General features: G+C 37.5%; 1 protein-coding gene across 1 annotated transcript; it reads left to right on the top strand.

The window, feature by feature from the left end:
* Positions 1 to 8,147: 8,147 nt before the first annotated feature.
* LOC103721368 lies at positions 8,148 to 9,493 on the top strand. The gene is made up of 4 exons (XM_039117211.1): positions 8,148 to 8,258; positions 8,352 to 8,597; positions 8,716 to 8,856; positions 8,983 to 9,493. The coding sequence occupies exons 1-4, from the start codon at positions 8,256 to 8,258 to the stop codon at positions 9,313 to 9,315; spliced, it is 723 nt and encodes a 240-aa protein (XP_038973139.1). The 5' UTR covers positions 8,148 to 8,255; the 3' UTR covers positions 9,316 to 9,493.
* The last annotated feature ends 7,104 nt before the right edge of the window (positions 9,494 to 16,597 follow it).

Genomic DNA, 16,597 nt, shown 5'->3' with positions numbered 1-16,597 from the left:
AATCCAAAAGACATTTATTTAAGAGTGGTTAAACGTGTGTCAACTTCAGCAAAATTTCACTGGCCAAGCAAAAGATTACCCTTCTTTATGTGGTAGCCTGGGCTTCACTTACAGTCCATCGTTGGCCCAGGATAAGAAGCACGCTCCAATATGCCTTAAGTATGTGGTTCAAAGGGAGAGAACACTTGAAACTTCAGCAATGGAGACGTTGGTGGCGCCTGGTCACATGGACAAAGAGTAATTTGAGTTATACTACAGTGTCGTGTAGCTTTCTGATTAAATCTTAATAGGAAAAGTAGATATCGGCCTACTGATCATATAGCTTTCAGCCCATTTATTTGTCCGCCGACAAGAGAGCTGGACATAGAATATAGTTCTTGTGATGTTTTCATGCTTAAATGCAACTCGCCAACAATAAGATCGAGCAAAGGTTATTCGATCTCTTCTTTAATAGTCTCCACATCTGTTGAGTTGCTGGGATAACCACGTTTCAAAGAATTTAGGATGGAAACGGTGACGTAACTGGGCTGCCTATCCTGACTTGGGCCGCTTGGCGGACCTCAGCCTATGGGCAGGCTCGTGCCATGGTAATGAGAAAAACCACTATAACTTTTTGTGGCCTGCTCTTTTTAGGTTAATTCTGGAAAAAATTTTCACCTCCACAGATATCTTGGCCATCTCAGTCTATATGGATATCAAACACCTCCTGACATGATATATGTAAAAATGTCGATCTCATTATGTTTGTCAGTATAAACCGATAAAATCAGTAGATGCAATATATTCATATCGGCCGATATTACTCAACCTCTTCTATACTTTCTCAAATAGATTTTCTAAGATAATAAATTTTAAAATTAATGCTCAATATTATAACAGGGCTATCACTCCAAGCTGTAACCGGCCGGGACTTAACCCAAGCCCGACCAAACCCTGATCCAAGCAAACAATGGAATGAGTTTTGTACGGCAACAAAGTTAAATGCATTAACACTTTCAGGTTAGGTCTAGGTTTGAGATTTTTATAGCTAACCAACTTGAACCCCACCCAAACCCGCATAATTACCTGAGACGCATACAAACGTGCATACATACACACATATACATATGCATATATTATAATGTTAGTTTTATTTATAAATCCTTCATTGAAAAATTAAAAAAGTAATACATGTTAGAACATGTTTGTGTATATATATATATGTTTGATTTTAAGTAACGTGGATCTTTTTAATTTTAATCTATTATTTTTGTATAGTTAACACTCAAGTGCTTGTTATTTATGATTTAATTTTTGTACCACATAATTGATATTTTGTTGATAAACTTCTCAAATAATGAAACGTTTAGTTTGATTAACCCTTCAAGTTCAAAATTTGATACCCGATGACTCACGCTCCTAACCCATCACCGGTGGTTAACCATATGACACGGCTGCAAGGCACTAACCTAAAGAACGTCCAAGGCCTGAAAGTTCATCACAACCTCAATATAATTGGATAATAATGATCTCATTAATTGGCATGATAAAATAATCCATCATTATGTGTTGAACCAAATTTTATAGGCATGGTCTGGCTTTGTATGGGCCTGGACCTGCGACTTGGGCCTTTAGCGCGTGCCTTACATTGCGTGAGGGGAGAAAGACCCTTGATGGGAGTCTATTTTCTTCTCCTACTATTCTAACAAAAGGATGAATTCTTGGGCACGCCGGACTCCAGCAAAACCCTCAGAAAATTCCAATGAATCTCCTTCCCATTCCCTCTACGCACTCCCCCATCAGAAAAATCTCCTTCTAGAGTCATCGGTTTTGAGCTTTTTGCTGAAAATTCTTTAGGTTCCATTGGGAGATTTCGTCGGACCACTGTCAATACCTCATTAGAGTTAAGGTAAGGATCACTAGCTCTTCTCCTTAATTTTTTGGTTTCTACGCCATCGCCACTGCCCTCGTTGGCCCCGATGAGTCGCCAATTTAGTTGCAAGAATGCTCCCTTGTTTCAGGTTCTTTCTTCTATTTTGCCATCCACCGCTGTCGGCTGCCGATTTGGGCCGGCTTCGCCTCTTCCCTGGGTGCTTCGAGGCCGTAAAATAAGTATTGGTCCCGGCCAAGTGAGCTAGCCCTAAAGGAAGCCAAAACGCCTTGTGTTTGGCTTGATTCTCCTATGGATCTACTTTCATTTCCTCTTCGTTATTTGACCATCATCGTCGGTTGGTGCTACTCAAAAACCCATCGCTTTCCCTTCCTGTATTTTTGAGAATGAGGGAGAGACTCCATGGCTATTATTCGCACACTTTTCTCTCTTTCTCTCTCTACTCGTTCTCTCTTTCTCTCTCTACATGTTTTAGTGGACTAGTGGTGGTTCCAGAGATATCTTGTGGATTCTAGTTAACTCTAGGAGAGGTCCTAGACTAGCATTGTACAAATCATCTATCATATCCTCCTGTAATCTTTTCCCATTGACCATGGTGACTTATTGATTCTTCTGATATTTGGTTTTGGCTCTTATGGGGAGTCATCATCTCGGGGAGAAGATGTTGAGCCCTAGTTTCTAGATCAAAGAGAGGGTCAGTATATGCAGTGTTTGAGTTTGTCACCAGTAAAGTTAAAAATCTCTCGACACAAGCATATACATGATTATAGAAAATTTTGCATGGATGTATCTTGTATACTTCGGGGTATTTCACATAAAATGGATATTACCCACATGGAAGAAAAATTCATTCCTTAAAGGATTTCTCAAGTTCTGCTAATTTGTTAGTTGATAAACAGTTGAATCTCAAACTCGGTAGGTTTTTTTGCTAATTGTATGTATGATCACATGCACTGCTGAAGTGATGGAGATTTTGTCATTCTCAACAAGTTATTTTTCATTTGAGTTATCATTTGATCATTTTAGGGTTGTAATCATGCATTTCTAGGCTTGTGGATCGTAGGAAAGATGACTTGTAATTGTTGGGATATATTTTGGATTTGTCCTTTGGGTACTAAAGTCTTTTTATGTTAATCAACATTAACAAACTTTTATGAATATCTCTAGCTCTGTATCCAGATTGAGACTGTCTTGGATACCTTTTTCTTTATATGCAAGTTATGAATTAGCTAGTCCCATTCTTGATGAGCAGGCTTTGCTTTGTATGAAGTGTTGTTGATCAACTTATATGATCTGTATCATGGAATATTGCTATAATTGCAGGTAGATGTGTATCTTTATAACTGAATTTAGAAGTTCTGATTTTGTTTTGGGATGAGTTTCTTTATATGCAGGTAGATGTGTTTGTTTACATCTAGGTTATGAGCGCGCTTTATCCAAGTTTATGGTTAGACCCGACCTGGTTGAGGTAAACTATTCTCTTTTTTTTGCTTATAGTCTAGTTTAGAAATTCAGGTATTACCTAAAAGAACTAATACTCGAGGAGTGAAACAAAACTAGGGTTGGACACTATGATTGAATACCAAATGGAATAATATAAAAACTACTAGTACATATAATTGATTGTAAAATAGTATCATATATGAAAGAAACTTATGAAGAATAAGACGCAAACCAAAGAATGACTAGATTAGAGTACAACTAATTCAATCATAATAGAAAAGGTTTTCAATCAATATACAGACATATGCGCTTATAAATATTTGAAAATACATGTATACACTTACAAATTCATTATTGCAAATAATTAAATGTACACATTTTATAATGGAGATAGATGGCCGGGATATATTGTAAAGAATTTGAAGTTTTGATGGTTAATTAACACTTTTTAAACATTTGGGGTTTAAGTATAAATGGCCCAAACTTGGAGGAGAGTCTTTATAATTTTTCTTATTCGTATTATATGTTTATACGCATGTGGAAACTCTCACAAAGAGGTTATTTTAAAATGAACTTTTACAACAAATTTCTTAATAATGGTGGCCTTCGATGTCCTTTTTATAAAGCCTTTGGAAGGCGGCTTTACCAAAAAAAGTGAGAATTTTTATATGGCTTGCACTCAGAAATCAGCTGCATACAGGAGAGATTCTTGCTAAGAAAGGATGGCAGGTTAGTGATTGATGTATGCTGTGTGGAAGAAGAACTGAAACGATCTCTCATCTACTAATTAGGTGCTCATTTGTCTATAGTTTACGGACAACAATTAAAGTGCAACTAAATCTGAGAGGATTGCCTACTGGCATTAATGAACTGTGGACCAAATGAAGAAAAAGAAAATTCCAACAATCAATGAGAAAAGTTGCAGATCAATTTATTGCTGCAGTCTGTTGGAAATTATGGAATGAGATGCTCGGATTTTCTTTAAAAAAATCAAGTTTTATCTATTATGTTTTGCAGAAAATTTTATTAACCTACTTTAACTTGAAGCATTTGCATCCAGAGAAGCTGCTTGACCCTCATTTCAAACTTGGGAATAACCTTAGAGCATTAGCGCCACACATTGAGAGACGGTGATCTATCTTTAAAAAAAGGATGATTTACATCAGGATGCAACGCTTATATAGTTCCATATTAACGATAAAGAGATCCTTCAAATCAATTATGAGATTGTTCAACTTGTTGAATAGTTAAACAGATCTACTTACGGACCACTACCTTTTGTAAAAGCTTGTTATTGTTTTTTTCATATATTTTTCTTTCTTGCAAATCCTATATTCTGTAAACTTCATTTTTCTAATAAAGGCCAGGTACCGTGGCTTTGTCTCCCTCTTCATAAAAAAAAAAATATTCATTTTGCACATCTACCCATTTAAGAATATTCCAGTCATTTCAATTTTGAATTAGTCATGTCTTGAGGGCTTCAAACAACATGGAAAGAAATAAAATAAAAAAATAATTTATAAGTGTGTATACGCAAAAAATAGTAATTTATAAAGGCCTATATGCAAGCGCATTCATATAACTTTATATATTTAGAGGATATACATGCAAACAATTCATATAACTTTATCTTCAATTGGATTTAGGATGGCCAGCCCAGTCCAAAATGAATTTTACAAGAGGCCTGGAAAGCTCAGCCTGCCCATGATAGATTTTCAGAAGTTGATGGGCCCGTGACCAATTCAGTTTACGGCCCATGAGCCTATTCAGAAGGCTAAAAAGCACCTCGTTTTACGGTCTACCTCAGCCAATGAATGTTATATTTTTTGTTTATTTATTGGTTTGTTAATCTATTTTAGTGGAAGATATTAGATCTAAATTTTTAGGTTCTCCTTCACTAGTTGGTGTTCAAGCCGGTAGATGAACTTTTTGAGTCCTTTTGTCACAAGAATAAGATTTGAATTATTCTGGAATCAAGTTCCCAAAACCTCCTCAAAGCCTAAGAAGCTTCTCTCCTGAGTGATACCTGGTTTCTTGGTTCCATAATGTTTCTTCTTCTCCTTGGATATCCACAGGTAAACATTTTCTATTATTTAGTGGATTAATCATAAACTAACAGTGAAGAAAGGATATCCATTTCTTATTTAACAAAAGAGCTGTGAGGCGTGGAGGGATGGTCTTCAGAGAGAATCTACCATGAATTCAGGGACCGAGTACCCATATGTCGGATAGACGTGTCATCCTTTTGAGACATATTGTTCATTTGCCTGCTAGAGACAACATACTTACAGCTGATCATATAGCAAAAGAAATTGCTGAATGAATACCTACTAGTGCATAAGGCTATGTGCTAAAGTGACGGTTGCGTGATTGGTCTCCGGCTATGTTCTATCTTGTTAGCAAGTAAGCTGAAGCTTTTGTAGCACTCCTATTAATTATTAACATGTATGAGAATATTGGCATGCATACTTCAGAGTTACAGCTTGCCTTGCAAATATATCGATCTTGAATCACCTGCAGCCTCTATATCAACATAAACAAGAATTGCTTCTATTACTTTTAGACCATTCTCAAAAACTATAACTAGACATCCTACACTACACACTCGAAATCATAGTAGTAGGATCAAATAGACTCAGAATCATGGTAGTAAGATCAAAGAAAGAAATTAAAATTTTATTAAACAAGTTTGGAGATGCAAATAAAAGGAAAGATCTTGGTGCAATGGCAAAGTTGCTCCATTGTGATCTGGGTGTTAAAAGTTCAAAACATGAATATATCATTTGCTCACCTGCTTATACAATGATTGTATTGATAATAGAAATATATAGAGAATGGATTCCAAAGCCAATTTTGAGTATCTGGAGTTCATTTATAAAGAATTTTCTAGAGCTTTTCATGGCCATATGAATTTTCAAAAAAGTAACTCTAGAAAACTTTCCATGACTCTTCTTTTTTAAAAAAAAAAAAAATTATTCAATGTAACTCTTTGCTTACACAACTAGACTATAGTGTCTTTCGCAAATATATAAATAGTTAGTATGTACAGAAAATTAACATCTATCAATAAACCATGCTAGTACAATAATTTCTGGAATTTACTATATATTCAGGATATAAAATTTTCCTTAAACAGATATTAAGAATAGTATGTGGGATTCTAATTACTTATGTATGTAGCTTGAGCTATGTAACATAACATTGAGTATGCTACCTTTTGCAAGTTTACACCCCTTGTTTTTAGCTTAATCTTATCTAGATCTTTTGTGAAGTAGTACATGGCAGTAAGGTTCATACAAGGTTCTGTACATGGTAAGCCAACCTTTGTACGAAATCTATATATTCCCTAGTTAGCCACGATTGCGCTTGTGTATTCCATTTTACAAGAATAATCAACACTTGAAAAAGATTTAGTGTCAACTTTTTTGAAAGGTCTATATGTAATTATATGCTTGGTTTTGGAAGTCATACAAAGTAACATATTTCAACAAAATGCAAACCGTATAAGTCGAACAATTACTATAACTCAAGGAGACTTGTACTCTCACCTCTTTTGGTGAAGTGATTTCAATGAAAAAGAAAATTTTCATATCATTCTTTGTGGGATAAAAGAGATCATGGTTAGTCTCTCGTCACAATTTTTAACCATATATACCTGACTATGTTCATAATTATGAATTGCTAACCACAATCAATCATATTTGCCAATATCTGGCCAATGTTAACATGCCATTTCTCTCACTTCCAAGAACTAATAGATGTTTTACTAAAGGGTCCATGTTCTCTCCTATTCAAGGTTGAACTAGGGATGTAGAGGCTTAAAAAGCAACAACAAAACAAGAAAGGTACCACCCTACCCTATCTAATCACAATTATTCTATACTAGTCGTTCCACAATAGACATAAATCTACATGCCTTGTCCAACTACTGTTTGTTTCACACAAAATGCCTCTACATTTGTTGAAATAGCTCCCTAAAATTAAAAATAAAACATGGTTTTTAGCAACATACATCAGGGTTCAATAGGTTTGTTATTAATTTGGGATCAAAATAACGATTTTATCCTTGATGATATATAAAAAGAATCACAAGTTGAACACCAAAAAGGGTCCAATCAAGACTCAGCATTTTCTCTCTGCAACACTCTGATTAATTCAGCTGAAGTTGTATGACAACCATGGAGATCCAAATTACTGACGGTACATCTAGAATTGAAGCTCAAATTTAAACAACTCACTCAATTGAACTCACTTTGACCGCTTCTCACACTTAAATGCAACGAAACTGCCAAACTAAACTTGCTAATCAATACAGTCAAATAGCCATATATGCATGCAATTCTTACGCTACTGGTTGTACTTCCTTGCACAAGAAGCATTAAACCTTGTACAAGACCTGCCCAAGGGTAGGGCAAGGGGCGCCATTATTATGGTCCCCATTGGGTAGCTTCCATTTTTTCCTAGGAGGAGCAACTGAAATTTGTTGGCATGTCAAAGTCTAAGACAGTGTCATGACTCAGCGACCTAGTGAACCCAAAAGCCCCACGCTCTGCCCCACAAATGGCTAGAGAGAAAGAATCAAGAAAGTCCTCGGGTGGCTCCCTCACATGGATTAGTTTAGATGGTGGAGCTCTCGAGCCAAGGAGAGCTGGGCTTAGTTAATGGCAGGCCATGGGAGACACGGAAACAGCCCCCACGTTCTCCTCATATCTTTCTTTCTTTAATGCCCACCCCACCAAAGACCCCCTACCCTTGACAAAATGTTGTGTTCCTCGCCAAAGTTATTAATATATCCCCCATGCTCTCCTGTGATCCTTCATAAATACCTCTTCAACTCACTAGCCTCATCCCCTTCCACACTCTTCTTTCTTCAATCTTCCATCAAAACTTATACCGCATCCAAGATTCCTTTGCTTTCCTTGTTATCTATACTTGTTGTGCCATGGTTACACTTCTTCTCTCTTTTAGGCTCAATTCCAGTTGATGCTTTTAGTTGAGTTGTCATGATCAAAGCTTCCAATTCTTCCATGTTGTTTAGGCAATTCGGAAGCCAGCGTGGTTGGAGGCTCTCGACACGCAAAGGTTCTTCATCGGTTGTTCGGTTCATGAGGGTGCGAGAAAGAACGAAAAGAACATATGCTGCTTGGATTGTTGCACCGCCATCTGCCCCCACTGCCTGCCCTCGCACCGCTACCACAGGCTTGTGCAGGTCCGGCGCTACGTCTACCATGATGTCCTGCGGCTGCAGGACCTTGAGAAGCTTATCGACTGCTCCAATGTTCAGGTTTGGATGCTTAAACTTCAAAAGACGGCAAATTAAGTCATGCTATGGCTGATAGATGATAATTTACTGATCTGCTTCTTCTTCTTTTTCTTCCTTTCTTTTGTCTCCTCGCTTCTAGTCTTATACAATTAATAGCTCTAAAGTGATCTTCATTAAGAAGAGACCACAAAGCAGGCAATTCAAGGGCTCAGGAAACTTCTGCAGCTCGTGTGATAGGATCCTCCAAGAACCATATATACATTGCTCCCTCGAGTGTAAGGTAAGCAACGTATATAGGTTTTATTAGCATATATGATCTATCGATCAGTTTTCATATTCTATGTATAAATTTCGTGAGACATGCAAGCAAAATTCGCCTGAACGTGTTGAAATGGTTACGTCGTAGGTGGATTACATATTGAGACAGAAGAAGGATCTTTCGTCGTGCTTGAAGAAATGCGAGTCGCTGCAGTTGAGTCCGGACTTCATCATACCCCATGATGTCCAATATGGGGAAGATGAGACTAATGAGACAACCCACTCAACTGTGGTGGAAGGATATGAGCCCATGGGTTCATCGGACTCGGAGAATGCGAGCATGCCATGCACCAACTTCGTTCGGAAGAAGCGGACCGGACTAAATCTTTTCTCAAGGTCGGCCAGTAGAGTGTCTGATAAGGACATGGCTGCAAACATGAACAGAAGGAAAGGGATTCCACAGAGATCACCTCTATGTTAGAACAAAGGGTTGTTTTCACTAATTTCGACTGTTAAGATCTCTACCTAAATTTTGGTTGTCTCTATATTTTTACTTGGTAGGGGTAGTCTGTGTTAATGGTATCACGTGATTCCCAATTCCAAGCTTCAATGTACATTTCCCGAAGGGTCTTTTAAATAATCCTTCTACTGCTTCATGAATTGGAGTTCTTGTTATTCATGCTGTCCATAGACTTCTGCAGTGCTTTTGCACTTGAAGACCATCTGGCCGCAGGTTGACATCTGGGATTCACAACGGGAATAAATATCTAGTGATGAACGGCTCGATGCAATGTTGAAACCAAGAGTTGGTGAAAGAATGAAGATCCAAGTCATTGTGAATGGATGATAATGATTATGATCTTTTCTTCTGCTGTGCGAGGCCTTAAGGAGAAGCTCTTAGGATTTAAAAGCTAGGGGTGGCAATTCCACAAGATCATGCATGGCTGTTGAGGGACCTTTAAATCCTCATGCAACTCGAGGAGCATTATGATGAAGAAATTAAGAGCAAGGACGTTGTAAATCAAAAGGAGAGCAAGGGCATTACTTATCTAAGATAGTTTAAGCCATTAGCCAGTTTCATCTAATTATATTCGCCTTTAGATGCATTCAACGGACATATATAGGTACCATACCTTTATTTGAACAAACAAGATAGATGGAATTCCTTTTCCCTAAGCAAACTATATATACGTATTATGTCTTTAGCAGCAAAGTATTACTGCATCTAGTTGCTTAGCAAAAATTAACAGGATATGTATAATAATAAACTACTGTTTTCGTTGAGTTACTCTTTATGATGGAAATTTTCCTTGATTTGTTCACCTAATCATTGGGAGAAGAAAAATCTCGAAGAAAACAAGCTGACATCACTGCAAGTCTAATATGCCAGATATCACTGTATATATCCATATAAATGTGTATGTATCTATGAAAATACTTCATTACAAGACCTCCACCCAAAAGTTTAATACTCTGATGAATTTGGAATTGACGATTTCTTTCAATGACAATCTGTAGATATTCATAACTCGTCTTCATGGAAAGTCCTCTTCAAAGTTCATGACATCATGTTGGACTACTGTATAGGCCAACTTAAGTTTTGGAACTCCCAAAATATTGTAGCAAGTGAGAACACTTCCAAATGAAGAGCCTACTGACAAAAGGCCATAGCATGTGGTTTTAGTACTTCATGTGTCTGGCTTACCATTAGTTTACATGAAAAGAGAAGTATGAATAAATAATTCTAACAAAAAGAAAGAGTTGGCTCTGCTATAACTAATATCTTGAAGTTTTACCATTCTCATTTCAAATTAAACTAATGCAAACTTGTGAGCAAGGCATGGCCTTGTTATCTCGAGATCAGAATGGGAAATAATTTGTTTACTCTTAAAACTATGGGAGCAGTGAGAAATGGACTCAATTTGTCTTGCGCCTTGTGACCATATGATTCGGAGCAGCATCACACACAGCTGGAAAGCTCGGGAGGAGCACTCGTGCGCGTCTGTTCTCCAGCTTATTATATGTAATCTTGTGTTATTAAAACCTTAATATCTTTGTCACCCACCCATGATGAAGGTTTAAAAAACTTTATAATCTAAAAAGGAAAAGGTCTCTCTGCCTTTGACTGCAGTGCAAAATCTCTGAATAACGGCACAAACCACCGTCATAACGGTAATGACCCCTTTGGCCTTTGTGTTAGGGCCTATAGTTTAATTATTATGTCTTTTACTACTTGTACCCTCGTATCAGTCTAATAGTGATTAGTATTATAATTTTCTTCTTTCATTTGGCACCTCTTGTCCATGGACTAAAATACTAACTGGACAACTAGACCTCCAAGTATGCAATACAGCTAGTCTAATAAATCAGATATACTCTGGGCCGTATAGGATATGTTTGGTCGTATATTAGTTGTTCAATGCATAAATTTTGGATATTTGTATATAGTCAAAGAATCTAAATAACAACTTCTACAAGTCTTTTTTTGTTTGCATGAGCTCCTAAGTTATTATAAATAGTATTAGAGTGGACTTGGTGCATAGCTCATGCAAAGTAGAGGACATTGCAGCATAGGTAGTTTTGGGTTGACCATGAATTGACTATGGTATTTATAATTGGATTTGATTAGATTTGAATGCTTATCCTGATAAATCTGCTAAGGCTAAAATAAAAAGACTAGGTGAGAGTTGGATAGATCTTTGATACTTATACAGAATCAAGAAATCTAAATAATATGGTTAGGCTTTTTAGATGATGCCTTGGGTTGTTATACATTATGTAGGCTACATAAACCCATCCTGAAGTGAAAATCATGAATTTTTGAGAATCTAATGAGCCCTTGCAAGCTCCACTGCTTGGATTTCACCAAGACAGGTCATAAATTGGCTGGACTTGACTTGACACTTGATTGAGCTTAGAATTTGGGAACTGTAGTATAACCAGCCTAGATATATGCCTCCCCTCATAAGATCCAATTGCCAAAGGCTCAATAAAGATTTTCCACCTCCACTACACTGCATCAAGTTGCACTAAGGCTGCTAGTGTGTCAAGTCAGGTTCAGGTCCAGCTTGAATGAGAATCAACATAAATTCACTTTGGGTCTTAAATTCAAACCAAGACTCATTGCATCAATGGATGGACTTCGGTTACATTGTATTTGTCATTATATCCTAATGCATTCTTTCATGTCTAGTCCTAGAATTTTAAAGTAATTTTTAAGGGTCTACGTTATTAGTCCGATCCTTTGTAGGAACTACCCGTAATAACGAACTATCAGCTTTCCATTGGTACCTCACTCTACTAGATACCCCTCTCACCGACGGGAAGTATTTCGGATGCCCATTATACATACACGCAAAATTCATCAAGCCCACAATGGTTGAATTGACAGCTCCATAATCAATCAACATGTTGTATTTGGCAACAAATTCATAACTTGCACCAATTTTCTCAAGCCGCATGAATTGTTTTCGTGCACATAATGAGTTCTACATAGCATTACTCCTCATCATCACTTATGTTTGGGAGAGGCTTTGAATAGATAGATACAAAGATCGTGAAAATACATTCATTCAAAGAAAAATTTTCAGCTTCAATTGGGTTAGGTGTAATTTTATTTGGTCCTACCTATCTTTATAGGAATTTGGGTTCTAATTTGGAACCCAAGCCAACCAGAAGTCCAAGCTTCAGCGACGGCCAAAACTAAAGCTCATCATGGGCGAACTTTGGGCACAAAAAATATCAAATTTTATATAGACCTGGCCTAAAGCTAGATTAAAAAAATAAATAGACTTTAGGCCCAAAGCCTGGCTCATGTTCAGCTCTAGCTGGCCCTAAGTTGGGTCTACTTCGGTCTGCTAGATCCATTTTCCTCTTTTTTTTTTTGGGTAAAAGAGAGAGTGATCTCTACATCCGAATGAAGGGAATGCCCTCTGTGACCGAGCTAGAACCGGAGGAAAAACCTCACGCCAGATTTGAGAACTTGATCAAAGCTTGCTGAATGTGCCAGATAATCCACCACATGATTTGCCTTTCTAAACCACTTAACCTTGATGAAAACTAGACCCACTTGAGCCCTAACATCTGAACACAGGCCCTAATTTACAATTAAGCTAGTATTATGGCCCAATTAAAGCCCGCCCACCACCTCTAACTATCCTCTTATCCCTGCTCTGAGGAGCAGTCCTTCTTCCAATACCCAACAATTCCTTTCTTTCACCTCCATAACCTCTCCCGCCAGCCCAGACTCTCAAGCAAAGGCTGATGTCTCGCTCTAGGTCACCTTCAATACTTCCGGCAGTTTCGATCCTTCTCCTACTGGACATTATGGTAAGAACTCTAACTGATGACGCTGCCACTTACCTCTGTTACTATTGTTCTTCATCATGATCAATAAACATATCATAGTAGTATTCTATGGCATTATCTGAAAAGCCATTTGAGCTTTCAAGCACATACAATTTACTACCAATAGCAGTAGACTGGCATTCAAGTTTAGAAAAAATGATGGCAGATTATTCCTTTTAGGCACTGCATTAGTACGGATTGCACATACTAATATGCCTTAGGTGAAAAGATACAGTTGGTGTTGATCTGGTGTACTTCTTGTGATGTTATAGTTTGATGTACTTCATTTGAATTTTGGGTTGAGGATAGAGATGAGAGATGACTTTGCCTGAGCTAAAGAGCTGAACTTTAACAAAATCAAGTGCAACCTGCTTGTTAGATGGTTTGCTTATCTAACATAGGTTGCTTGCTGCCGAGTCACATGCTTTTAATCTCTAAGAACTAAGAATGAAGGAAAGTACTCTTACTTGCTCTTTGGCTTCTTCATATATAGTTGTCTAGTTTGTTGGAAATAAATAATATCGAGACCATCCTACACACAGCATAACACCTCTACAGCCAATATGAAATTTATGATCCATGTGATTTTATATATCGACTTCTCATTTAATTTGTATATTTTTACATGCTCTTTGAAACTTTGTTTGAGAAGTTTCTGAATAGACCCAAGAAAATAACAATTTGAAGATTAAGGGTTGTCTGTTACCTCAAGCCCCATCATCATATCTATTTCCATAGATGTTAGGTATGCATTGGGTTGAAATCTATGCTCTCCCATTTAATCTATAAGGAAGATAATTTGGTGAAGTCTAGCTTAGATTTATTTTTTAAAAAGCTTGGTTAAATGCAAAATAAATAGACTGTCATCTCTATATTAAACTTGTAAGGGATAGATGTCTAAGCAACAGAACGATCAAAAAAAGACTTGACATGATTTTTTATCTGTGAGTAGCTAACATCTCATTCAGAGAACTTTATTTAAGGAGCTAGAAATGATTTTGGTTTAACAAATTTCATACAAGGACTGCCAATAAGAACCTATAAATAATTAAGGACTCATGATGCGGAGCTCAGAAAATTTTGATTTACATACTCCATAATAGTTATTGGTATCGATATGCAATTTCAAGTGTGAAAGCCTGTAGCTTATGAAATTTGAAGGTTATTAAAGGATTTTGAAAACATATAAAGAATTCGGCGTTCATTTAGGGATTTTGGTGTAACTTTTCTTTGAGAATAAGCCATATAGAGATTGTAGACCATTACAAGCAATTTGGTTCTCTATGTAAAATCATAGCTTGTAGACCTTACGTCCTCTTTGGATGCTTGCATAGGTTATCTTGTGAATACTCCTCATTTAGTTGGCTCTTGAAAAATCTTAACATAAGGAAACAGAAAGCTTTAAATCACAAAGTTTCCACACCAAGCAACATACCATTTGTCATGCTCTAAACCTGTCACGTTGGTCGACCACGTGACACGGCCGTATGAGCCTTAGAGTAGTGCTTTAAAAATCATACAAGGACTAAACTGAACAAATATCCAATAACTCAATAGTTAATAGCCAAATAATCTAACTACATAAACCTATCATAATCAAACTACTTCAATTATAAGATCTTCAAATGTTCATCGGTATCAGAAAATAAACTAACTCATAACTCTGATACTCGAACAACATGCCCAACCCATCTGAAACTATACATATTGTGAGTCTGAAAAAAAAAGAAAAAAGATAGTGTGAGCTTTACAGTCCAATAAGAATCCCACACACTCACACCAATATAATAGCGTAAGAGCCCGTATTAAATTGGGCTTGGGCCGGCCTGGGAGCGGTGTGGACCGGCCGCTTGGGCCGACCGCGTGCGTGGCACGTGGTAGGGGGCAGGGAGGAAGACTCCTGATCAGAGTCTTCATCTTCCCAGAGTCCGTCGAGGACAACGAGACCTAGGGCTCATCGGACTCCCCTAGGATTTTACCTATAAAAAGGAAAAAACCTCCCCTATTCCCTTGAGGCATCTTACTCTAATCTCTGATCGATCGCCGGCAAAGTCCACTCCTTTCCTCGATTTTTCCGTTGAGTGTGCGAGGTGAGTCACGGTCAATTACCTCGCCGAAGCAAGGTAATCAACCCACCTTCCTCTCTCATGGACTTCACCCAGTTACAAGGCCACCATCAACGGCCTGAGTCGAGCCGGCCGGTCGCCGAATTCTTTGAATGGAGTTCTTCCCCACTCTGGATTCCTCTCCCCTGTTTTTCTCTTCTTTTCCCGTCCGGCTAATCACCACCGCCGTCACTGGACATGGTCCTGCTCGGGTTGCAGAGGGCCGAAGTCGTTGCCGCTACTGCTGTTGTCGGAGATCGCTTCTATGGGGGTGGCCGCCAGTCATGGCCCGTCCATCTCTTTCCATCTTGTCTATCTCTTGCCTTCTCTCCCTTTATCTCTCTCTGTTTGTCTCTTTGTTACTCTTTCTCTCTCTAGATATTTTTGATATCTAGGTAAACCCAAGTTGACTAGGTGGACATAAAAGAGATCTCGGGCTGGCATTATACGACCAAGGTTCGGACATGTAATATTAAAATTAATATCGTTCTTTCTATAATTTTATACCATTAATCATGATTGTTGTGGTCACTTTGATGATTAGGTTTCATCTTATAGTGGGACAATCATTTAGACAAGAAGGAGTTAAGCATACCATTTTGCCCTCGAGTTCGTAGATGGAGAAGAGAATCGGTGTATCTACAATTTGAGTATGTCATCGGTAGAGGTAAGAAGTTCTGTACACAATCACTTACATAGAAAATATATATTTTGTAATATATGGTGATGATTTGGGATTTGTACCGTTTGCCATATAATTGTTGATTTATTTTTGACATGGTTATATAAATATATATTTTTATTATATAGATATATCAAATATCGATGATTATGTTTGCTTGGATTATGGTTTTGGTTGTTAGGATATAATGCTGATTATTTTGAAATTTGGACAAAATATAAAATTATAATTTTCTAGTATGGATAAAATTGAATGATTTGATTGATGAACAAAAAGATTTAGACTCGACAAGTTTTCTTGGATTGCCACTGTGGACCGAAGCATAGTTATCTTGGATTTCTACTACAGGCCAAAGCGCAATTATCTTGGATTTCTACTATGGGCCGAAGCGCAGTTATCTTGGTTTGCCACCACAGGTCGAAGCGTAGTTATCTTGGTTTGCCACCATAGGTCGAAGCGTGAAATTATGGTTTGCCACCACGGGTCAAAGTGTGAAATTATAGTTTGCCAGTCACGAGTTGAAGCGTGACCATGAATAGTTCAAACAAAAAAGATAATGGTTGATCAAAAATCTAAATAAAAATGGAAGGTTAAAAATATAAAACCATTGTATGATAATACCTTATATA

This window comes from Phoenix dactylifera, chromosome 1 (assembly GCF_009389715.1).
Source record: "Phoenix dactylifera cultivar Barhee BC4 chromosome 1, palm_55x_up_171113_PBpolish2nd_filt_p, whole genome shotgun sequence".
NCBI classification, from domain to species: domain Eukaryota; kingdom Viridiplantae; phylum Streptophyta; class Magnoliopsida; order Arecales; family Arecaceae; genus Phoenix; species Phoenix dactylifera.
Note: the sequence above shows the minus strand (reverse complement) of the source record. Positions and strands in the feature narration are given on the sequence as shown.